This window comes from Uloborus diversus, chromosome 4, assembly GCF_026930045.1.
Source record: "Uloborus diversus isolate 005 chromosome 4, Udiv.v.3.1, whole genome shotgun sequence".
Classification (NCBI taxonomy): Eukaryota; Metazoa; Arthropoda; class Arachnida; order Araneae; family Uloboridae; genus Uloborus; species Uloborus diversus.
The window spans coordinates 104,897,486-104,923,842 of NC_072734.1; the positions used below are offsets into that span (position 1 = coordinate 104,897,486).

Sequence of the window (26,357 nt, forward strand, 5' to 3'; positions counted from 1 at the left end):
TAGCACCAATATTATTTCCTTTTTGCCACATTCTGTTTTAAATAATGTTTTTTATTTGGTGATTGAATGAATAAATTGCATTTGGATTTTTAAAAAAGCCTTTTTGTTATACATAAATGTAGCAAAAAATACTTATTTATTTTGTAAAAATAATTTTTAACTGCTTGAACATTAGCTGTTAAAACAAAACTGTTTCGTTTTTTCCCTAATATAATTGATGCAAATTCTAAATCGAACTTTATTAAAGATATTTTGGAATTTTCTGCTCTGCAAATTTAGTTTTATAATTTTTAGCTGTTATGTCAGTTTGCTTTGTAGTTTAGTATTTTATGCCACTCTTTTATATCGAAGTTTCCAATCAATGAAAAGATTAGCTTAATTTTGTTTTGCTGCAACCAAGCCATAACTACATAAGTGATGAAATAATAGCAGTCCCATGTTAAAAAATGTACAAAAACTATGAATCTTGCGTTCGTAACTGCAGTAGAAGAATTTGGCAACCTCCTGTGAAAACAAAGACAACAGTCAAAATGTCAACAACACATCATCAAGAACATGTCCATCGACCCATTAATCAAGAGCAAGGCGAGTATTGAGTTGCCAGATTTTGCAGTGGGCCCTGGGAATCGTTTCGAGGCGATGCTTGAGGACTAGGGGATTCCTGGTGCTGAGAAGATCGCCACTGGTCATTTTCAATGGAACATGATGGCCCCCTGGAATCCGTAGTACAACCTCCATACTGGCTGTTCCAATCTCCTCTGGTGATCTGATCCATTATCTGCTGTTCAAAGCTGGAGTTCGCAGATCGTGGATGATAGTTCATAACTTGCGCAACATCACCATCTTGTTGCTGTTGATTAGCGGACAGGGAAATGTATTCCAAATCAAAAACATGTCCATCGACCCATTAACCAAGGGCAAGGCGAGTATTGAGTTGCCACATTTTGCAGCGGGCCTTGAGAATCGTTTCGAGGCGATGCTTGAGGACTAGTGGATTCCTGGTGCTGAGATGATCGGCACTGGTCATTTTCAATGGAACATGATGGCCCTCTGGAATCCGTTGGACAACCTCCATATTGGCCGTTCCAGCCTCCTCTGGTGACCTGATCCATTATCTGCTGTTCAAAGCTGGAGTTCGCAGATCGTGGATGATAGTTCATAACTTGCGCAACGTCACCATCTTGTTGTTGTTGATCAGTTGATAGGGAAATGTATTCCAGATCGCTTGCTAATGTACTAACAAGATTTGCGTTGTAAGTTGGAGGAGGGCCTGTTTGCTTTGGGGTTACTGTTGTAGTTGGCATATTGTTAGCTTCACCAAACAAATGTTCTGTTTGTGGCCAGTGAGGTAGAATGGAATTTGGCGGACAGTTATTAACCCCCACAGAATCTTGAGGGTAAAAAGACTGTTGTGGCACATTGATGTAATTACTGGGATTAGGAATCCAGCAGTTTCCGTCACCGCTTGCGGAACTTGGCATAGGGATGGCATCATAGCCTAAAACAAAAACAAAAAAATAATAATAAAAATAAATACATAAATAATTTTAAAATATGTAATAAGCATACATTTTTGAAGAACCATATTTTTTTAATTTAAAAAGCTTTTTTTTTTACTTGACTGATTAAGTTAAATGATAAATGTTATAAACAAACTTGACGTTCCTTACACTTATGATACCTTGCTTGCTCATTTGAGTTTTTTAAGAAATAATCGTGGCCCGACGAGTAATATCATTTTTGAAACTTGGGCCCGGCTACTTAATATTTTGGACACCCAGGCCTGGAGTTTTCTCAGTTGCACGAGAGAACTTTTCCTTTGTTTGAAGAAACTTCCGCTGTGTTTTTTTAGCTGCAAGAGAGAAATCTTTCGGTAATAGTGTAGTACGCCATCTACAACATTAGTTACTAAGTTACGCAATAGATTTCATCACTGAAATCCGTTCTTAATATATTGCTAAGTGGCCCAACCAATTAAATGGATTGCTTGAGCTTCAGGGTGCCTGTAACACTAATCTAAACTAATCTAATCTAAACTAAAACTAAACCTTCATCTCGGTGCTAAAAACATTATCTGCAAGCCTCTTAACTAGCGCGGCCCTTTACCATTCGTTATTATCCAACGTCTGCTGTTCAAATTGAGTCCTTACTTGAGATATTCGCTGGGATCAATAAGCTTGATCTCCCTCAACATGGTTTAAATAATTAGCACATTGAGTGATACTAATGACTGGTAGTTAAAGAATTCTGCTATCATTATGTTTGAATTTTCAACAAAACCATTTTTTTTACTCGGATAGATATCAAAAACGAAAAGGCAAGAATAAATTTGACTTTTTTTTCCAATTATTAAGTTTATCAAATTACTGCATTAATTTTTAAGAAACTTTAAAATTTTAGTATGATGTTTTTGAAAATTTCGATTAAGTATTTGAATTTGCTTTAATCCTTTTGGGGTGTAAATAAAACGTCAAATGCTTGTACTTAATTTTCAAATTTTTCTTAAAAAAATTATGAGTTTACTATGTAAAATCAGTGGCTCTGAAAGAAAATCTAAGTTTCAATAAGTATTTGGTGTTTTATTTATTTATTCATTTATTTATTTTGAAAATGGTATTTATTGTCAGGGCCGCACCAAGCCTGATCGGTGCCGTCGTGAAAATGTCTTTTGAGCGGCTTTATGCTCTGGCGTTCGGGGAAAATATAGTTAACACCTGGAAAGAGGTCATGTAAGCAAATATATAATGGAAAAAATACGTTTGGCATTTAATTTATTCAAAAATGTTTTGAATGAATGTTTAATTTCGGAATATGGTGTACGTTTTTACTTCATAGCTTGAAATTATTTAGAGTTCAGCAGCTCCTTTGATTTGCTAATAATGCGTTTTGGAAAAGAAAAATGTTTGAAATATCAAAGTTAACGCCACTGTGAGTATCTATATCTAACCTCTAAGTGACAAATAAGTAATAAAGCAGTTATGCCTGTCAAAACATGACAATAGGAGCAGTGGCGCAACTAAAAAATAATTTTTGGGGAGGGCCACATTGAAAAAAAATTCTTTTAAAAATTTTGAAATTTGTAGTTTTAAAAAGCAATTTTAGGTGTTTTGGGGGGAAATGGTACAAGGGGCTCCTCGGAAATTTGTAGAAGTTGAAGGCCGCATAACGTGATTATAGGTAAATATTTTTACGAAAAGGAGATTTTGGAGCTCTTCCCTTGGAAAATTTTTAAAACTAAAACCCCAAAAACTGAAGCAATATTCTTCGATATTAAGAGAAGAAGTTCAGAAGCAATTCCACTTAAATTTTACGTAAGTCATGTTCTAAAAACCTAAATTTTAATGATATTAAAGGAAGGCGTTTTGAAGGTCCTTCCCCGAATATTTTCTGAAATTGAAGTCTTAAAAACGCGATTCTAAGACCATAGTTGGTAACATTAGGGCCGACAATCTTTCGAAATTGAAGATTCAAAAACGCAATTTTAGGTGATTTTCGAACGCAGTTTCAAGCGATGTTGTTTGGTATTCGAGGACTTTCCCTGGAAATTTTGCGAAATTGAAGATCTGGAAACGAAATTTGAGATGCTCCGTAATGCTTTTGGCAGCGGGAGAGGGAGAGAATAGGAGGCATTTGAAGCATTTTGAAGACTGTCTTACTTTCAGACGAACTATAAAAAAAGAAAAAAGAAAAGAAATATAGAACGGAGGGCGGAGTAGCCGCATAAATTTATAGACTGATTGTAGCAAAATAATAATTATAAATCATTACACCTTTTCTAACACTTTAATAACCCTACACTAATATTTATTTTGCGGAGAGGACATGAGAACTGTTCACATGTGCCCCTACATGCGCCCCCTACATCACAAGTGCCCGTCATCTACCTCAGAACTAATATTCAAAAATGAAGAATTCTTCATTTAATTTAAAAAATTACACATTGTTATAAATTTACTTGAATTAAGCTTAGCTTATTAGTGAGTTTAAAATATGTTTTCACGTGAAGAAGACAGTGATAAGATTACATACAACACCTGCTAAAACAAAGAAGTTGTCACCAAATAAACATAAACTGGCTCATTACTCTAAAAGTTTGGCCAAGAAGTAGGATTGGTACTGCCATTACTTTAGAATTTTCAAAATTTTTTGCTTGACGTCATCCTAGTAAAACATATTATGTTCACATGTGTCCCCCACCCCCACTTTCCCTTAAATTTAAAAAAGTTTTTCAGGTTGTGAAATGCTATGTAAATCAATTATTTGTTTCAAGTCTACAATAAAATTCACTATATGAATTAGTGGGAGACAAAACCCATCTAAATAAGTTTGGTCTCACACTAATTCCCCTAATCTACCCCTCACTTTCATAGGCATTTTTCTGCGATAGCAAACAAGGGTGCTCACAGGGAGGGAGGGATTGCAGCGCAAGTTGCGACACCAAAGTTTGGAGGGGGGGGGGGAGATTTTTTAATATATTTTTTTGTTATTTAAATTTATTTATTAATTAACTTTAATTCAAATAATTTATTTTATTTATTTCATTTCATTTATTTATTTATTTTGTGTGTATTTATGTGTGTATATGTCATTGGCGTAGCACAGAAATTTTATAATAAAATACCTAATAATAATAATATTTAAAAATAAACAAATAAATAATTTTTTTTAAATAAATAATTTTTAAAAAGGCCTGAAAATAAAAAAGGGGATAAGAGTCGAGAAAATTGGGAGGGGGGATTTGCGCGAACGAATTTGAGGGGATGGGCACCCCTGATAAAAAAAAAAAGAAGAAAACAAAACATTTTAAAAGCAGTATGATACCGTTTTTGATACATTTAAGCTAGGGTATCTCCAAAACGAGAACTAGCTTCACTTTTTGAAGAATATTTGCTTAATTCCGACAGGTAGAGCTGCTTAAATTTGTTTAAAATTCCCAAGAAAAAAAAATCTCTTTTATCGGTGTTATCTACGCAGATTGCTTGTTCAAACAATAGCGATTGTTTTTCACTGAAAAGGAATAATAAATCAGAAACGTTCTTGAAAATAATGGGCAGCTAAATAGTGCCAAGCTAAATCTATGAAAAAAAAAAATCAGAACTAATTCCGTTAGAAGCAAAAGCCATAAATTTTAAAACAGCTTCCCCTCCGTCTTCATTATTAGTTGCTTCTGTTTCGCTTCTGTCTTCTCCTATAAAAACTTTTAAAAGCATATATTTATCGTAAGATAAGAGTATGTCAACGCCTCAAATGATTCCTTAACGTTTCCATCCTCTCTCTAAATATATCTACTCAGAAGTGAAAAATTTTGTTTTCGGAGATCAGCGAGAGATAAAAAGCAAGTGTCCTTCATTTAAAAAAAAAAGAAAAAGTATCTACATTTTAGTTGAAAGAGATAGTTTCTCTGTTTTTTGCCTTGGAAAATGGTTTGAAGTAGGATGTTTCGCTGATTTTACTATGTAAAATGATTTTTGTCTCTAGGTAATTAATATAATTTTCTAATCATCAAGGGTGCCTATCTACCCCAAGTTCAATAGCGCAACCCCCCCCCCCCCTAATTTTTCTCAAGCCTCTTTCCCCTTTTTATCTTTTAGCTCTCTTTTTTTAAATTTATTTACTTTTTAAAAATATTTTTCATTTATTTATTTATTTATTTATTTTTAATTATTATTACTATTTTATTAGAAAAGTTCTGTGCTACGTCTATGACACACACACAAACTAAATAAATGAATAAAATAAGCTATAAATAAAATCAAAAAAAGAATGATTAAACAATTTAAATTAAAAATAAATCAATAAAAAATTAAATGAATTTAAAAAATTAAAATTGCCCCCCCCCCCCCCCCCCCATTTAGACGGCTATCCTTGCGTCATAATCCCCCTGTAATTGATCCTAACATAAACACATGAAAAAAATTAATTTTTCTGCAAAAATTTTGCTTTTGTGGACAGTACAATAGAAAATTGAAACTTGAGGGAAATCGTAAAAATTTTAGGATTTTTTCCTCATTTAACGGCAAAAAGAGAAGTTTACCTCGCAAGTAGATAATTTAACTCACCCACTGTTCAAGAAATTCATCATCAAAGATTTTAAAATGAGCAGTTTTGCGAATGAACGACGCTAAAAATTGGCAAATAATAATTTTTTAATAATATAAATATTATTAAAAATTTTGCAAGTCTCAAAATTTTGTGTGAAATATCATATCAATAACAAAATATCTCTACAAGAGGCAACTTTTCCGCTCCATTGCTTAAACCATTTGTCAGATTTTAATTTTTTTACAGCACACGTGTATATATATATATATATATATATATATATATATATATATATATATATATATATATATATATATAAAGTTCATCAAATCTTGTTTACAAATTAGAAAATAAGTAATCTACGTTTTAATAAAAGTCAATTTAAGTGGAATAATTTTATCTAGTGAGAAAGTTCGTATTTTTTTTTGGAATTGTAGTAAATATGGAAATTTTTTTTAGAGAAATATAACTTAAGAAGTTGTATGTTATACTAATCACTTCATTAAAAGATCATTCATTAGTTTGAAATTTGAATACAAGTAACCATTGTGTACCTTAACATAAAGCGTCAACTTTCTAAAAATAAATTGTATTTAAAAAAAATTTTTTTTTAAGTCACACTCGCAACACGTGCATATCATATGTTTTTAAAAACCAAATTTTTTTTTAGAAAGTCGATATTTCGTATTATTATGTCGATACTATTACTAGCGGTACCCGTACGGCTTTGCCCGTAGTAGAAAATTGAAAGGTCATTTGGTTCGCCTGTACATTTACAAATAATTGATGAAGAATTTCTTACCAATATGCTATGTTAATTTGCTCGTCCATGCAGGGCCTGATTAGTGAAAAGGCTCAGGAAGCTTGAGTTTTCCATCAGAATGTTCAGGGGGCCCTAAACTCTTGATTATAATTCCAGGTTATGTTTTTAAAGGTTTTCTTTCCCTTGAGAAAGATTCAAAATAAAAAGGAAAAAACTGTTTCAGTAACTTCTTGATATTAAAACTTAAAGATATCTTCTATTTTGCACCAGTCTAGACATGTGATTCAACATTTCTAACTGTAGAGTTGATTTTACAATCATATATAATGGGCAGCATACAAAAATTCTGTCAGTGGGGGAAAGGGGAGAAAAACGTAAAACTGAATACCGCTGGACCATTTTTGGAAGTAATATCTGTAGCATCAGTGAGTTTGCTTTCAATGGCAGTAGATAGGGCGTCCGAAGAACTGACCGCGGCCGGGGCAAAAGTTCCCCTCCCCCCTCCCCCCCCACACAGAAAAATCAAGTTAGTTATAACTTGAGTGCATCATACTTGTATTTTGTAAATATCAATGAACAAAACAATCAGAGTGCTATGGATAATACAAATTAAAACGCGAGCAATGAATATGTTTCTAATATTTATTATATATTAATACCCCATAAACTATTCAAAAATGGAAATGTTAAAAATCTAAATATTTATCTTGTAAAATGTTACTTCACAAGATAAAAACAAACAATTAAAACTGAATTTGTTACTCATGTTGATCAAACTAAGAACACGAATAAACAGTTTGTTGATTATAAATTTAAAATGTATTTATCGAAGTAACTTACACTAAAACTAAATTTCGATCTGAACTCATCCAATGATTCCTTTCAAGAGTTTTTTTTTTTTTTATTTTACTTGTACCAATTTAATATCAGCTTTCATATATGATAGAAACAAAGATGTCATTTTTTGCTTCAAATTTTTGTAAGTCTTAGTGGAAAGCCCCCGAAATACTCAACAACGTCGAAAATCGGTTACAATTGCGTTTTTGGAGCTTTAATTTCGCAAAATTACGTGCCCTAATATTACAAAATATTACGACTTGACTTTCAGAAAATATTAACGCAAGGGTTCCCATACCGCCTTTCTTCAATATCACACGCAATGGATTTTTTTAACGACACTGACAAAAAATTTTAGTGGAAGAGCCCTGAATATAAAACATTGCTTAAATTTTTCGGATCATAATTTTCTACAATTTTCCAGAAAAGGGCTTCAGTTCCTCATTTTTTACAAAAAAATGCGTTTTTGAAACTTCCATTTCAAAAACTTGCAGGAGAGAGAAGAAATTGATTTCAATCTAGTTTTTTTAAAACATCGATCGGGGAATAGTCGATGAGCTCCATCCCATATTGTCAATAAACATGACCTCTATAATCGCGTTTTCAAGGGTTCAATTTCAAGAAATTTTTTGAGACCCCTATCCCTTTTTTTTAACTGTAGCAATCTGCATGTAAAATTGAGTTTTTTAAACTAAAAGTTTCAGAGTTTTGACCAGACCTCTCTTTCCTATCAGATCAATTTTTTTTTCAATGTGCCCCCTAAAACTTTTTTCTGGTTACGTCACTGCCCGCAGGCACAGAATGTCAAGAAATTTGGTGGGAACTAAACAATTAAGAAGTGCTTTTGATTTGATTCTAAACCGATGTATACTCAGAATTTCTATCAGCTTCAATAATACAAAAGAAACGAATGTTTTGGAGACTGGGAGAATGGAATATTTCTACACTGTAAAAAAAATTCGGAAACGTTTCTGAGTATATCGTGCAGCTGCGGTTCATGAAATTTTCGAAAACGTTTCTGAGTATTTCGGAATTCTCTTTCTGTAATGTCCGGAAACGTGTCTGAGTATTTCGGAATCCTCTTTCTGTAATGTCCAAAAACGTGTCTGAGTATTTCGGAATCCTCTTTCCATAATTTTCAGAAACGTTTCTGAGTATTTCGGAATCCTCTTTCCGTAATTTCCAGAAATGTTTCTGAGTATTCTGTGCAGCTGTGGTTCATGAAAGTTTCGAAAACGTTTCCGAGTATTTCGGAATTCTTCAAACAATTTTCAAAAACGTTTCCGAGAATTTCGGAATCCTTTTTCCGTGATTTTTTCTAAAATATAATTCTTTATTATAGTATTGCATACCATATCAGTTTCAATTCTTTCATATCTAAGAGCAATAATACAAGCAATTTTAGAATCATTCGTGGATTTTTTTTTTTTTTTTTTTTGGAATTTCTAATGACAAATAGCATGGTTAACAGCATAACATATGCACAGTTATAAATTTTTGAAAAATTATGAAATAATCTACTAGTTTCACTCCTAATCACAAAATCGTCGGGGAATTGGAGTGGGGGTACCTTCTGAAAAGTGGGGATTGTTTGTTAAACAATCTTAAACTTCAGTTTTTCTCTCAATATTTTCAAGACAAAACTATCAACATATTGTATTTTTAATGCAGAACTTAAAAACATATCTTGTATCAAACTTGATAGCTTTTATCTTCGGATAAAATTTGACAGGACTTATCTACCCTTCGCGTTCCGGAATTTCTTCACCTCAAATCAATTTCTCTGACGAACAAAGTGTACCGAAAAGTACCAACAGAGAAATTGATGAATTTAAATATGACACCAAGTCCCCCTGCTGGAACCATTCGGGTTGATTCTTCTGTTCTTGCCCTTTCCAGCTCATCACAAATATAAATACTTATTCAAAATAGGTTACTGATTTTATTTTTACAGTGTGCGCAAAATGCATTATATATTTTATTTATTAAAACATTGAACTCTATTACATGATTATTCCATTTCATATATACGAGAATCCCCCCCACCCCCCATAAGAGTGATGGTGCACCCATAAAATGCTATGAAGCACCCCCCCCCCTCGAAAAAGCAACATCATATACATTATAAATCAAAGTATCATATACATTATAAATCAAAGTATCATATGAATTATAAGTCAAATACTTTAATATGGTGTAAAAATACAAAAATATTTTATTAAGTTTTTTTTTTTTTTTTGCTTTTGGTAAAATTGAGGCTCGTAAAACGAAAAAAATGAAGACACTTTTAAATACATACATGTATTTATTTGTTAAATAAATTAATACACATTTAACTAATTTAAAGCGTTTCGCTAATGCAAATATTTAAAGAGATATCGTCATTTAGATAATACTGAAGCACTATGTTCCTAATTACAAGAGATAGTTTTTTTTTTTTTTACTTCATACAATCTAGCTACACTGTTTACAAGAGAATGAAAACATGCAACCTTAAAGACGAACTATCAAACCTGACAATTTGCATATTATAACATTTAATTCATAATGCTTGATACATAAATGTTCAGCCAAATATTAACTGAGATTGACACATAAAAACAAAGTACACAATAACACTTATTTAAATTTTTTTATATGAACTAAATCTCTTTAAAGTAATAGAGTTGCAAAGCGACTTACCTATTCGTCGGTGGTGGTCTTTTGCAGGCTTTGGTCACCAAAAAGGTGATTTTTATGACAGAATAAAATTCTGCCAACAAAAATTACCCATTTGGTAGAAAGAAGAAAAGTATCCAAGAAAAAAGTAAATTACCTACACAAGTTATGCGACGCAATGAATTTACATGGCGTCCTCTAGGCAGTTATTTGGTTTTTAATTTCAGTTTGTATTCCTTCCGCGAGCATGCGTCGAGAATTTGCACTTCGTACTTAAAAATAAGTGACATAGCTTCAAATTCAATCTCATGACGATACATAAGCAAGAAAATATAAGACTTTAAAATTATCTTCAGTGAATTCATGCGAGGAACAAAACTTCTACTAATCCCCTTGATGAGTGTTACTTCGCATACATGAGTCAACACTTGTTTTCATTGCGTGCTTTCGAAAGTTTCAGTTTAGATTTCTGCTGGACTATAAAATTGCCGTGTAATCTGCGCATGCGTCGACTCTTACTTTCTTGCTAAACGGAAACGTTTCTGATTATAGAAGAAAACTGCGGAGGGCGTACGAATCTGTGTATTACGGAAAACTTTTTTATATATTCAGAGAGTTTTCCGAGATTTTTTACAGTGTATGAACTAGGAAAAAATAGAGAATTATTGCGATGATTCTGTTTTGTGTTAATGACTGTGCATTAGAGTGGGCCAAAAAAATCAAATGTTTTCAGAGCACTTAGCCTTAGTGCGGAACATGTGTGACCCCCTAACACTAATTACTGTGCAAAATTTCGTGAGTCTGAGTTGATGTCTTCTGCTCTGGCAAGATACTTGAATTTTTGAGATGTTTAGAAAAACATTACAAAATGAGAAAATTTACAAAATATTTTAAATTCCGGTGAACTTTAAGTCTTAGTAGGGTTAATTTTTTTTAACATTATAACACAAACTACTGCGTAAAATTTCAAACCTGTGAGTTAATATTTTCTGCTCTGGCAAGAGGTCTGAATTTTGATAATTTTACATAAAATTCCGTAAATATGAGTGACACATTACAAAGTAGCTACATACCTAATACGCTGCAATACTTCGAATTTTTAATCACATCAACGGTCTAAGACCAGTTCTTGAACCATCTCCTTCCTTTAAGGGGTTAAAGTGAAGGGGGTCATAAAAATGGGGGTGGGGATAAAATTTTATTGAGCTCACACCCTTTATCCCCCCCCCCTCCCTTGGAAACAATCGAAATGAAGGGTCTGCCTTGAATTGAAATAGGCTATATTTCGTTGTTTATACTGGGAAATTGAGAAAGAAGTCACGTAATTTAAATATTAGTTAGACGTTGTTTGTTGTATCTGATGTATATTTCAAAATACTTTCAAATCACTAGATTAAAATCTGAAATTATTCGACAATTGGAGTAAAAGCTTTGCAGACCCCTCCAGTGGGCTATTTTCTTTTTACATATCAACGAACTCTCATTGTGGCATCTCTTCCAGTTTGTCGATGGTTCGACGTCAGGGCTCTAAAAGTGACTCCAGTAAAATTAGAAAAAGGCTGTGCGACTCTGAAAAGAGTCCTATACAGAGGCGTAGGAACTTTGTAGAAGTAGGGGGAGCTGGGACACATTATGAGAAGTGTCTGGTATGTAAGGGGCAGAAGCAGTGGCCCCTTAAAATAATTGGTGGGGGGGGGGGGACTTCAATTTTTTTTTCTACATATGAAATTAGCTTCGAAGCTTCCATCTCTTTTTTATCTTGTATCAATTGTTTGTGGAGAGAATGAGGTGATAAAACTTCTGGTTTTGAAAGAAGGTCAGTCAGTACTCGATGATGAGCACGTAGAAATAGAGGAGTTTCGGGGATTCTCCCCCGGAAATTTTTCAGAATTCTTGTTCTAAAAACGAATTTTTAGGCGATCTTTGGTAATGTTAAGGGGGAGAAAAGGTTTGAATACCTTCCATGAAACTTTTTAGAAATTAACATCTTAAAAAAGCAATTTATACCATATTTGTTGACTTTAGTGAAAGTATGACTCGAAGGATTGTCCTCGATCGATTTTTCGAATCGATTTACATCTCCCGCCCAATATTTCGATTTTGAAGTCTTAAACGTAATTGTAGACAACCTTCAATGATGTCAGAGGAGAAGACTGTACTAGGGCTCTACTTTGGAAACTTTTAAACTTGAAGTCCTACTAGAGAGCGTTTTTCAATCATGTTATCAGAAAAGGTTTAGAGGTTGCTTCTCGTTATTTTTTTTCGAAATTGTAGTCGCTAAAACACGCGACTGTGGATCATATTTGTTGGCGTTAGGGGCCCAGCAATTTTTTAAAATTGAAGCATCAAAAACGGAACATTACATAATCTCCTATGTTGTTGGAGGGCAAGGTATCCAGGGACTCTCTTCCGATAATTCTCAGGGAATCGGAGCCTTGAAAACAAAATTTGAGGTGCTCTGTAATAATTTTGGAGGAAAGGGGATGCTTCTACAGCGTAGCATTTAGAAGAATTTCTTATTTTCTGAGAACTAGAAAAAGGCGAATAGATGAAACAGGAGGGCAGAGAAACAGAACGTTGGAAATTTGTTAAAATTAAGTGTTCGTTATATATTATATTGTTCAGATAAGTTTTTGTAAAAGTCTTTGATAGAAATTATAAAATATTAATATAATAATATTGTTGGTTTTTTTTTTCTGCACTAGTAGTTGAAAAGTAACAATTTTGTCATGAAAATATATCTGTAAGTGGCGAAAAAATCGTAATTTAGAAAGCAAAAAAAACAAGAATAACTGTAACTTCGTAAAGTATAATCTGAGGGGTCAAATAACTTAAAATAAGATAAGTTTTTGGAAAGTTGAAATTATTTGAACAAGTACAAACAACCTTAGCAATCTTTTTTAGTTATGTCTGGAGCACCCATGCTATTCATATTTAAATGCCAAACTGACTCATCACCCCCAGCTTGCTAGACACTTAATCTTTTGTTTCAGAATTATAAAGACATTAGCAAAAAAATCAAAAATAGGATGTTTTTTTCTAACTTGTGTAGTCTTAAAAAAGTATTCTAGATGATCTTTGTTAATGCTAGGGTGGAAAAGTGGCCTGGGAGCGTTTTCCTCGGTATTTTTCGAAATTGAAACTTGAAAAATGTTATATTTTTTTTCTCTAATTACGTTAAGGAGGTTGGTATTTTAGGGTTCCTCCTGGAAATTTTTTCAAAATTGTTGTTCTGAAAACGCAGTTTTAGACATTATTCTGAGATGTTAATTAGAGGAGAAATCCGGGGTCCCCCTCCCAGAAATTTGTCGAAAATGAACAATCTAAGAAACGCAGCTGTGTGCCATCTTTGATATCGTTATGAAGACTGGAAATTTTTCCAAATTGGAGCAACAAAAACAATTTTATTTGACTTTTAATGATGTTAGGGGTGAGTTTTCGAGTGCTTTACCCCAGTAATTATTTGAAAGGTAAGGCCTTAAACGAAATTTAAGATTATTTTAAATTATAATTGTGGAGGTGGGGTGGGAGGGGGGGGGGGGCAACTGAAGCTCATTAATAAAATTTTCGAAGTTTGTTGCCAAAACGCAGTTTTAGATGATAGTTGGCTATGTTACTGGGAGGAGAGGTTCGGGATCCGTCTTCAGCAATTTTCCGATAGTGAAATTCCAGAAACGCAATTTTAGATGACTAGTTGACCCACGCGAAGCATTCGAGTTCAAAGGAAAAATTTTCTGATTTCAATGCAACTTCGAGATGCTATAGACCAAAACAATGCGTAGTAAAGCAGCAAAATAAATTGAAATTTATCCTTCTGCAAAGTCAAACTTCGATTTACCCTCTTAAAATCTATGTTTTGTTTCCTGATTTTAACAACAACAGATATACAGCTTTAGAATTTTGCATATCAGTGGAAACTTGGATTAAAATTCTGCTGAAAAACAAAAACCCATTAAAACAATATTTTTCGGCACAGATTTGAACTCCCACCCTTTCCCTCATTAGCAAGCATCCAACCAAGCCAATGTGTCTTCGCTCTCAGCTGCGATTCATTTCCAAAATTATTTGAGTGGTTTGGTTTTTCCATAACGAAATTTTCAATTTCTAGCCTTATATTTTTATTTGTTTGAAATACAAGCGGTTGCGGACCCCGTCAAAAAAAAAAAACTTTTAACATTTTTAATTTTTTGGTAGCTCAGACTTATCTTAGTTTATACACTTTCTTTTGTTTTAGATGTCATGTCTCCAGAACATCGCTATAAAATTTTTGTTTAATTTCGTCTTTTGTATTTAAACACTTAGAACTAGCACACTAGCAGTGGTGTGACTAGTCATGACATTTTTAAATCTCGCCTTACTGTTTCAACTTTTTCTCTAATTAAAATGTATTTTGGTGGCACATATATTTTTCTCTACTTAATCACTATTTTCATGATGATATTTTTACAAAAAAGAAAAAAAGAAATTTAAAAATGCCGGCAGCCCCTATGAAGTTATATTTATTTACGTATTCATTTTCTACTTGACTGACGCTTGTCATAGATTTGTACTAAACACTGAATACTTTCTTTTCGTTAAAAAATGTTCGAAACGTTCGTTTCAGCGCTCCTCAGAGGTAAAGTATAATGCATAACCTTGCCTGGATGTTCCTAAATAATATTCAGAGATTGCATTTGCTTTCAAATTTTGCAGAAAAAACTCTTTGTTCACTTATCATTTCTATTACATGTTCTTAAGATCGTAAAGGTTTCCTTTCTGCTTTTTTTTTTCATTACTAATAAGAAATTGGTGACGCCATTTCTGAAAAACTCCGCTGGGGGGGAAGGGTAGCAAAACCCTTCTTGGTGATGGCTCTTGCCCCCCCCCCCCCAAATGTTTGGTTATGCTACGCCTCTGACTGGTACTGAATTTCGCAGGCCGCGGAGTAGAGTCCACTTTCTCGCATTTCGGCAATCAAGAGTGTTTAAACAGAGAAAAAAAAAGGTGAAGGTGAATTCAAGTGCACTGACCACTCCGTCTGCTCACTGCTTTTGTTGCTCATTGGGTAGAAATTCTGAAATTCTCAAAAAAGGCAGATCACATTATTGAAATCAGGTTTGAGGTAAACAATATACTGCAAAAAGCAGCAGCGCAAGAATTTTCCGGGGGAGCTAAGCCGGTCTGAAATATTTCAGGGGGAGCTCAAGCTCCCTCAGCTCCCCCGGTTCCGACGCCTATGGTCCTATAGGGTTGGTTTTAAGCCATTAGATTGCAAGTCGGTCCGACGATATTGAGTAAAGACGAAATGAGGGGGTGCTTGGCGGCACCCCCTCATTTCGTGGCGCCCGGGGCACATGCCCCGCTCGCCCCCTTCGGACGGTCCTGGCTGTAGAATTTAGAAAAAAGTCTACAAACAAAAAGTAGGGGGGTCCGAAATGAGACTGAGCTTCCACTAAACTCAGAGATTAATCGGGCCCTGCGTCCATGTTGTGGTAATTCGCTCGGTAAAATGGGCTTAAATTGATAGGCTTAAACTGCTACAATTTATTGAAAAACATAGATATTCTGTATAGAATTTCATTTAAAAGTAAAAATAATTATTTTAATCAGATGCATAACAAATAACTTTTTTCCAAAAATTCATTTCGTTTGCATCCCTGTTGAATCTTCTAATGGTTTAAAGCGTTACACAGCATCCAAAAGAAGCTTTGGAGGGGGGAAAATTTACGAGGGGAGGGGAACTTACCTAAATAGTTATTTACAGTACTTGAATGATAAAATTGCGCGTAAGGTTTCAAAGCTTGATATCTTCTTCGAAATCCCCTCGGTCTTCTCCTGAACGATCCCTCTTCAAACATATATTCGCTGGCCGGATCGATTGTCCAGTAATGTCCTTTGCCCGGTCGTCCCAGACCTTTGGGCAGCTTAATGAAACAATCATTCAATGATAGGTTGTGTCGAACGGAATTCTTCCAGCCCTGGTACTGTCCTCGGAAAAATTGGAAACGGTTCTGCAGGTACTGGTATATTTCGTTTAATGTGAGTCTCTTAGTGGGTGAACTTTGAATGGCCATGACGATCAGTGCGATGTAAGAGTAGGGTGGCTTCTCTTGGCGTCGAATACCTGCAATTAAAAGAGAAAAGATCAATATTGGTAGATCTGAAAATTCTAATTTTTAGTATGTCACGGATGGCCGACACTTTTAGTTTAGTAGCCACTTTCTCCAAGACTACTTTTCTTTTGCGAAAACATAGAGACACTAATGATTGCATTCTACCCTAAAAGGTAATGTAAAGGTGGTTACCCTAAAAGGTAAGTTGTGGAAGAAAATATTGGCATATGAGACCAAACTGCAATTTTATTCATTTACATGTTTTTCTTTTTCCTTCCACCTCCAACAATCGTTTTATTCTGTCAATATCAGGTAGAACAAAATACCTTAGCTGTTAGTATTTGGCATGAAAAAATCCCTGTATGGAAATCTCTCCGTGTGTAGATAGACAGGAAAAATTTAAATATTTTCATGAAAACGTCAAGTTAGTAAAGCAACGAATAGCAAATTGTAATGCTTCACCTATTGATGATATGAGACCATTTTTTTTGTATTCAACCAAAGTGTGGATTTTGTCATGTTTTTTTTTTCTTTTTTTAATTACGAAACGCTGTTTTTTTTTTTTTTTTTTTTTTTTTTTTTTTTTTTTTTTGACAGAGTACCTATTCTGTCAGTGATAGTGATAAAGCGGAGTTAAATATTTTAACGCTGACTGAGCGGGAGGAGCGATCCGATGGAAATTTAAGTAGTCACGGGAATGACGAGCAGCTCCCTATAGATGAATAATAGACTAGTATATAATATTTAATGTATAATTAAATGTCTGATCGTCTAATAAATTTATGCATAAGCTCTGAAAACCCTAGTTTCTTTTCTTTTTTCCTTTTTTTTTCTCTCCCCCCCCCCTTTTTTGTAACATAATAATGATAAATATAAAATATTTATCTCACAGGCCAATGTGTGAAACATGTTGGTTTAAAGAATGAACTTTTATTTTTTACTTCCCAGAGCGGTTTACAAATTGTATGCGTGTTAATTTAGCTATTTTTTCTCACTTCCGTTTTAATGTCGGTTCCGTTTTCTCCCCGAAAGGATTAATAGCCAGGGGCGGCAAATAGGAAAGGGGGCGGTTGCATCCCCAAATTTTTCACTATGAAAAATAAAAAGTGGGTAAATTCAATTTGGATGACTTAGAAAATCATTTGCCTGCATTTTCAGTGCAGAAAAAACTGATGGAGAGTAAGTGTTTGCCTTAACTAAAGAAGTAATCTCTTCATATGGGTTAAATATTTCAAAATTGTGTACTCTATGTCATGATGGTGCATCTTGTATGAGATCCCCGTATACAGTGTTGAGACTGCGCAATTTTTATGGGTAAACTCCATATCATTTTACATAAATTTTAATGCTCATGTTACAACTTAATGTTTAGCTAGTAAGTGTTCATTGATTCCTTGTACTAGAACCACATTTTAGCAACTCGATGTATTATTTGCTTTCATAGAAACTTTTTGTAAAGATAAGTAATTTTTGAAAAACACCAGACATCAAAAAATACTTTCATATCAACAAATATATCTTGAGGCTCTTTACTTGACAATCTCTGAGTGACAGAAAATGGTATTCAAGAGTTAAATCTATAAAACCCCCTGGAAGAATTACTGGAAAGCGACCTTTTCAATGATAAAAAATCGGATGTCATTTTAATATGCATGACTTTGTTTGAATTTTCGTTTACTTTATTTATACAGCGTAGCGTTTTTTAAACAATGCTACACTCTATCAGAAAAATTTCAATCCGCTAATCTTAATTCTTGGATTGACAATTTAAACTCTTAGCAATTTTCGCACCAATGCATACTTAAACCAAGTGTGGAACTTTGTAACAGAACTTTCCATATCAGTTTTTACTGTCTCCCAATGTAGAAAAGGTGACAAAACCCACATGAAGCTGGTAGTCAAACTATTAAATCAGTATTTTGAACAAAATGATCAATTCAGTTTCTCAGGAAATTGAGACAGGATTTGATGAGATACATTTATCATTGTATTTAAGTTCAAGTAGGTCAGTGATACAAAATGAAAAAGAAAATGTTACACTTATAAGTAAAATTTATAGTATAAGGGAAGAGGAATTGTTTTGTGAATTGCGACTATACTTTTTGATGACGCAAAATAAATACTCGCCCAATTTAAAAAACTTTCTTGGTTATTTTAAAGAGAGGTATCTGAAGGAAATGCGTTTTTTAACATAACTTTCTTGCATTCAATGGTTTTTGACTGTTTCAATCAGTCAGTCATTTGAAAGATGACTTTTGTGTCTCAGAAGGTTAGAGAATTTATCTTCGAAGCGCAGTGAGACAAGCAAGATATTCATCTTTTGCTGTTCTGGCAATAAAGCAAAACAGTGGATATTGTTTAAATATAGTTTCAAAATTTTCTGTTCTTCCTGACTCCAAAAATAGCAGATTAAAACTTTTACTAAAAATAAAAACTAGTACTGAGATATATTTTGTGGGATAACTTATTACGAAATAAATTTAAAGCTTCGATCGCAAAATTTCAATTGTTCTTTACAAACCTAATTATTTTTAACATTAAAAACATTTTATTATCACTTCCTGTTAACCAATATGTGTTTTATACCGTACTGAGGAAATTCATGGTCGAGAAACTCGACCCCCCAAACGAAATGCTGAAATGCCGCCCCTGTTAATAGCTACTGCATCTTTAAAAGGAGTTCAAGTTAAACAATTGTTTTCCTCTAATACAGAGGTATCTTTTTCGGAACCCCTTAGGCTTACAGCGTTCTTGAAGGAACTCTTTATCAAAGAGCAGAAAAAAATACGATATCAAAGATTTATCCTACTCGAATTTACAAAATTATTATTGTATCTTTGTCTTGTCACTATACAAACACCTTAATGAGATTATAAACGGTGAGGTATCTTTAATGTGTGTTTTTAAGGGTTTTTTTTTCTTTTGGTTTTTGGTTTTCAGAAACAGATTCTATGAATAAAAACCAAAAATAACACTATTACAAGTTCTGACAAATTTATTAAAAGTAAATCATAAATGGCTTGGCTGTAATTCCTTTACACTGCAAGTTATTTTTACGCTCGGAAAAATTTTATTTTATCCATAAAATATTTATCTATATTTATTTCGCCAAGTAAATTGCATTTAAGAATTGGATATTTTAAAACGTATTACTAAAATTTTGGAATTTTGATTAAGAAAATAGTGATCATCCCAATTAAAGTTCCAGGTTGTAAAGGAACATAGGGTTCCGCGGAACTGAAGTTGAGCACCTATCTAACCTTTCAGCTATTATAGTTATAAGGGAATGAAGGGCAAAGTGAAATGGTTAAGATCACTTACCCTTTTCAAAATGAACAAATCGGTAATGTATTCTGAAAACTACGTTACATAAAGAAAGAAACATATATTTTAATGAGAAAACTTGCATTCAAACATTATTTTTAATTTTTGGCAGCAGCTTTGTAACTCCAAAAAAAAAAGGTGGAAAATTTTATCCTTTTTTTATGGGGCAAAATGAAAAATGATTTTTTTTTTCCCAATGAAATATTTTTTATTTGATTATTAAAAATATTTTTGATCAAATGAATGAGTAAATAAAAGAATGATTAATATACGAGAAAAACTAAATGAGTGAATATAATAGTGAATGAATGAGAAGATAAGTGAATGAATAAATAAGGGAATTATTAAATAAAGAAATGAAAATGGAATAATAAATAAATAAATACGCAAATGATTTGTTAAAGGATTGAATAAGTAAACGAAATGGGCTACTTTACTTTGCTCCATCCACTTTGCCCGCATGCACTTGAATAACTGTACAAATTATTTAAAACACAAATAAGCTTAAAATTAAACAAATAAATATTGCACCGAAAATTAGAAGACCTAAATAATTATTTAAAACGTAAATAATTTTTAACTTACAGCAAAATATTACAATAGGGGTATCAATTTTGAAAAATTGCTTTTATTATCATATTCTTTGATTCTCAGAGGTAACTTTTTCTAAACTGGAATGAAGTACATGTGTTACTACATAATTAAAATATTACCAGATAGGTGTCGCTAAAAGCGGATTAAATATTTCACCATTTCACTTCGCCCCGCTATTTCACTTTGCCCAACATTTCCCTACTACTTATCCTTAAAAGATTATGACATTTAGCGTTTGAAATCATGTTTATGCTAATTCCTATTTTCAGAAAAATATTATTCGATCGTTAGTATTGCGACTTGAAAAGTCCTTATTCAAATAAAAGTAATAGTCGGTTTAACATAATAACAATGACATAGTGTTTAGATTAATACTTTATTTATATTTTGCACTGTAAAAAAATTTCGAAACGAAACTGAGTATTTCCGTGTTACGTTTCGGGATTTCAATGGTTTTTACCCACTTCCTGGAAAAATCAAGTATCATAGTCAAAAAGCTTCCTGAATTGCTACAAATTGCACAAATGAAGACTTGACTTTTCAATGTAGTGAAAAATATTTTTAGCTTCCAGTTTAAAGATTAACTGAGCGTATTTATAAAGTGCATCGGCTTCAGTTCGGTTACGGACTGATTAAGCTCCCAAAGGGAGTGAATAACTCCATGGACTACGTAGCGTTGCAGGGGAGTAAAACTCTTGATACTTACTTGCAATTCTGTTTTAGCTTTGGCCATGTTTGTAATACTGCTTTTGTACTTTCCTTGATAAATCAGGAAGGTGCTACTATTATATATTATACCTTCCGAAGTTTACTCTAATTCTTCAAAAACTAGACCGGCTTTAAACGGCAAGATTTCTGAATTTTTAAGAAGGCTTCCAGGATAATTTCAGGAAGGCAAGGACGGATGCAAGGGAGGGGTGATGGGGGGCGATCACCCTCTCCTTGAACCAAGATCTAGGAACCCTCCCTCGGCATATTTTCGATACTCTAAAACCGTAATTTTAGACGATCTTCAATAATGTTACGAAAAAGAGGGATTTGGCTTGGGATTTTTTCACAATTGTAGTCTTGAAAACGCAATTGTAGAACATCTCTTAACGCAATAGTGATAGGAATCGGAACTTTGTTCAGGAAGTTTTTCGAAGTTCCAAAAGTTCAATTTTAGATGATCTTAAATGGTTTTTTTTTGGGCTCTCCTCTGGAAAGTTTTTTTTTTTTTTGAATTGAAATTCAAAGAAACGCATAGGACACCATCGAGGACATTAAAGATGGGGTTCAGTACACCTCTCCCGAATTTTTTAGAAATGGAAGTTAAAAAAAAAAAAAACTTATTTTGAGATAATCTTCAAGGAAGGAGGCGGAGGTTTGGGAATTCATAAAAGAGTTAAGTATCTGAAATCAATCGCCCCCTCCTTGAATACTTTCTGGATCCGTCCTTGCAGGAAGGATACTGAATTTTAGCGGAAAACGTTCCTGCTTTTTGCAAGATATGTTACTGGCAGAAATTGGGTACATCAGCTGCTCATTATTTTTCAGCAACGTTTCTGAATCGTTTTTACTGTGTGGGATGTATTGGGTGGTTCAAAAAAACTTTTCTTCAGCTAGAGTCCAGGACAGCCCCCCTTTTTTTAGACTTACTAATAGTATTATGCAGTAAAAGGTTTAGCTACTTACTCAAATTTTAAGAGGATGCCCAATGACCCCTTATTTTAACATTAGCCGTAGCATAGAAAATGATACACATTTAGAAACATTTAATTTTCCCAGCTGTTTTTTTTTTTTTTTTTGTAAATACTTATTTTATTGCAATGTATATGCATATTACTAGTGTATATTATAATATGTAGCATTTTCTTTCCGTTCAATGTATTTTTTAACCCCCCTCCCCATACTTATGAAGTTTAGGGGAGGGGCTTGAGCACCCTCTTTCAGTTGATATAGGAAGCTAAAATTCTTCCAGTATATTGCTATCTACAAGTCTAAAAATATTTTGGGGTTTCCCGTTATCTAGGAGCGACTTTTTTTGTTTTAGATGTATTTTTAAGCCACCTAAGTGTATGGTTAAGAAGCACAACAACGAAACAAATTTAGCGCAAATCTTGAATTTCTACTTGGAATTACGTAAGCAAACGTGCAGCCATTGCATTTATTCTAGAAAACTTTCAATAGTCAACAACAATTGTCTAAACAATTTTTTGTTGTCTCGGTAACTAAAAATCTACTGCATGAAAATTTGGTTATAGGTGACTCTCGTGAAATGTTTTGCAAATTCTGTGCTTTTAACGCTGTTTTTTACGTTTAAACACGTGGGCATATATTTTTCTCCTGTTATAATGAGTAGTTGAATATTAAATAATGTTTATGTAATTATGTGAGACTGTGATCTCAGATGCCAATAAAAACGCAGATCTTCAATGTTCCAAGTTTTGTATGCATTGTTTAGGTGAAACATGTGAAAATTCAGTGTCTGTGTACAGTTTCGAAGATGAGGATAATGACGATGCTGAATGGTGATGCTTTTTTTTCTCTAGATTTTTACTGACATTACAGTCTTTGCTTTACATATTTTACAGGTTCTTCTGTAAGATATTATATTCCAGTTCTTAAAGTACTAATTGAATAATGATATTCTGAAATTTATTTTTGAAAATTCATTAAAGGTCACTTTTTCTACCTTATCATATTCTTATTCCAAAGATAGAAACATCAAGATTTCTTTCAGAAATGGAATAAAAGCTGATTGGTTATTCAATAAATGGATTTTATCAATCATTTTGCAGTTAATACTTTAAAAAGAATACCATAAAAATTCTTTATTTCAGAATGTTATTTGTTTTGCTGCTTATTACGTAGAAAATACAAATTTTAGCTTTTGGTATCAGAACAGATGTTTGAACTTTTTTATTGGAAATTTTAGGGTATACTCGTATATCGAATATCAAAACGGTATTACTTTTAGAGCATGCAAGTTTTCTTAGAACTGAAAAATCTTCATTTTTGACCGACTTATAAGGAAAACTAAAAGTACTAGGCGGCAATCTTTGATCCGCCATTTTGGATGGAAGCTCACATGGGAACTTCTTAGGATTTGTTCTACATGCTATGAGGAGCGCATTCGGAAATATTTCTTAATTATAAATTTGTGGTGCAAAAAATCCTAAATTTACTGGGCTAATAGTGCTGAGAAGAAAATGTATGCGACTCTGAAACTGAAGCAGTGCTATCGATGGTAACTGTCATTTTTATGCTAAATAGATTTTTAAAGTCAACAGTGGCAATGTAACAGGACAATAACAAATAAATAACACAATTTTCTATTATGACTTTTATACTGATTGTAAAACCAATGATTATGTCAATTTTCCAACTTTCTAAAATACATTATTTCTACTTGAAACATGTTTGACAAGTGTTACAAAATTCCTCGAATGACATAAGTAATGAGTGAATAAAAATATTATAAAATTATGGTTAATGTAACTCTACATAAACGTATGCTATGATTCTGAGATGGAGCATCAGAAGAATGCTAGTTAAATTAGAATCTGAATTATTGCAATTAGTTAAAACTATTGTATTTCAACCAATTTTGAATGTCAGCAGAAAATAAAGTAAAAAGAACAATGCAGTTTTTCTAAATTTGTTTTAAGTAAATAAATCTTGCTGTTTATCAAAGCACAACAAAATAAAAAATACCATTAAGTCATTGATACGCTTCTGATCAAATTAATAAACCTGAAATTTTAAAAAGTGGTCTGCACTGTAAAAAGGAAAGAAAGAGAGAAACAATGGAGCAACGTTTCGGTGAAGTTTTTATTCCCAGAAAAAAAAATTATTTCTCGTTTGAAACTGCTGTGTTTATGTTGAAAATATCTATATTCAGTGATGAAAGTTAACAGTTTGGTAAGCTAAGTATAGTAAGGGAATGAGGGGCAAAGTGAAATAGCGGGGCAAAGTGAAATGGTGAAATATTTGCTCCGCTTTTAGCCAGAGCCGGCCTTAGCAGATGCGGGGCCCGATTAGAGAGATCTGGCGGGGTCCTTGACAGAACGGTGGTACAAATTCGAGAAGTGCCGACCGATTTTTCTGATTCCGGTAAGGACAAGGGTTGGGGGGGGGGGGCGTTAGAGGTCAGATAAACCACCCACGGTCCCCGGAAGAGTCTTCAAAGCTGACGTCTGAAATCGCAAATTTGGACAGTTCTGTGTAAAATGAAGGGAAATGAGTAAGGCAGAGGTTCCCCGTCTACCGAATTATTTTTAAAATTTAAGATAAGTTTAGATTAATTTTGGTAATGATAGGGAATTGAGGGCTCCTCTCAGAATTTTTTTCTGAAATTTTAGTTCCAAGGTGATGTTGGTGAAAATGGAGATGAAAGAATTTGGTGATCTCCTATTGAAGGATTTAAGGCGCTATTTTAGACTATCATTGGTGACGTTAGGGGATTCAGTGACTCTTCGAAAATTTTTCGATATTGAAGTGTTAAAAACTCTATTTTAGGCTCTGTTTGGAAACGATGGAGGAAATGGAAGAGATTCTTCCTTTAATTTTTTTCGAAACTGAAATCAATTTTATGCTATTCATGAGAAAGAAGGGTTCGAGGGTTCTCTCGTAGTAGTATTTTCTAAAACGGAAATTTTAAGCTATTGTGCTGATTCTAAAGAAAGGGGTCAATAGTTAGGAAATAGGTTTCTGAGACCTTAACCAGAAAATATTTTGAAATTTAAATCTTAAAAACACTAGTTTAGGCTGCTTTTGGAGCAGGGGTGTGCACGGGGGGGGGGGGGCGAGAGATGGGACACCTGTTGGCCCGGACCTGAGCCTGAAGGGGGCCCAATATTTTTTTAACTAGGGGTGAAATATAGGGGTAAACAATATGGAAGGGGGCCCCGGAAAAGTCATTTGTGACGGCCCCAAAATTTCAGTGCACGCCCCTGCTTTGGAGACGTTAGAGGAGAAAAAGGGGAGGAGGGTGGTGAAATTTATGAATTTTCTTTCCTTGAAAATCCTTTAAAATTGAAACTGAATGATATAATTTTAGTCAGTTTTTTTGTGATAAAGTTGAGGTAAGGGTGGGCACTTGAGTAGCCTCCTCTTGAATTTTTTGAAGTTGAATTTTAAAAATGCATCTGCAGTCACGTTAGGAGATATGTCAGGATTTGGTAGCTGTCCCAAGAAATTTTTTGGGCTTGAAGTTTTAAAAACCTATTTCCAGGCTATATGTAGAAACGTTAGAAGATTAATGGCAATTTGCTTTATAGAATTATTATGGAGATGTTTTACGCTAATAAAAGCACGGAGTATTTGAAGTATCTTTTGTTTGTTTATTTTTCAGAATTGCACCTACGTTTGTGTTAATAGTGTAATAAAAAAATTCTCGTTGCTGCTGAGTTTTAAGATTTTTTATCAATACAAATAAAGAAAGTAAAAAAATAATAAAAGTAAATATATAAATGAAATAAATTAAAAAGATAGCTTTGGAGATTCCTGAAATTTCGGAGTCTCGGGGGTAAGTTTCCGCATTGCCGATGTGATAGTAAGATACTGTTATAGGGGCCCGTATTAATTGCTGATAATCATTAAAAAATCGTACTTTGGTTTCCCACTACCTAGTTCCTTTCTCTTGATCGAAAGTTATAGGGTACAGCGGGTACGGCCTTAGATATGGATTTAAAAATGTTCAACTGGCTATATGTTTTATTTTTTTCTTCTGGAAATTTATCTGTTACTACTAGTTTTAGATAGGTTTCTAGGGACAGATATTTGCTTACTTTAATAGGGATGCTAAAAGTCTCAGGGAACTCCCCTTACTCCCTTAATCACACTGAAAGTAGCTCCATACCCCCAGCTTAAATATCAGTTAAGTATATTATGATTATTATCAGTTATGTTCATTTGAACTTTTTATTTTCTTTATTTTCTTATTTATTTTTTTGCGAGGGAATTTTTTTTTTTTTTTTTTAGAGCGGGGCCCCTGCTGGCGCGGGGCCCCATTGGGCTCTTTTGCTCTAATCGGCTTAAGGCCGGCTCTGCTTTTAGCGCCACAT

General features: G+C 33.5%; 1 protein-coding gene across 1 annotated transcript in view; it reads right to left on the reverse strand.

Moving 5' to 3' along the window:
- Positions 1-884: 884 nt before the first annotated feature.
- The window catches only part of LOC129220748 (forkhead box protein D2-like), a 31,160-nt gene continuing 5,687 nt past the window's right edge, over positions 885-26,357 (reverse strand). The window contains exons 2-3 of the mRNA XM_054855177.1: positions 16,026-16,403; positions 885-1,498 (exon numbers count right to left, since the gene is read on the reverse strand). Coding sequence (XP_054711152.1) covers positions 885-1,498; positions 16,026-16,403 — 992 coding nt within the window. The remainder of the gene's footprint in view (positions 1,499-16,025; positions 16,404-26,357) is intronic.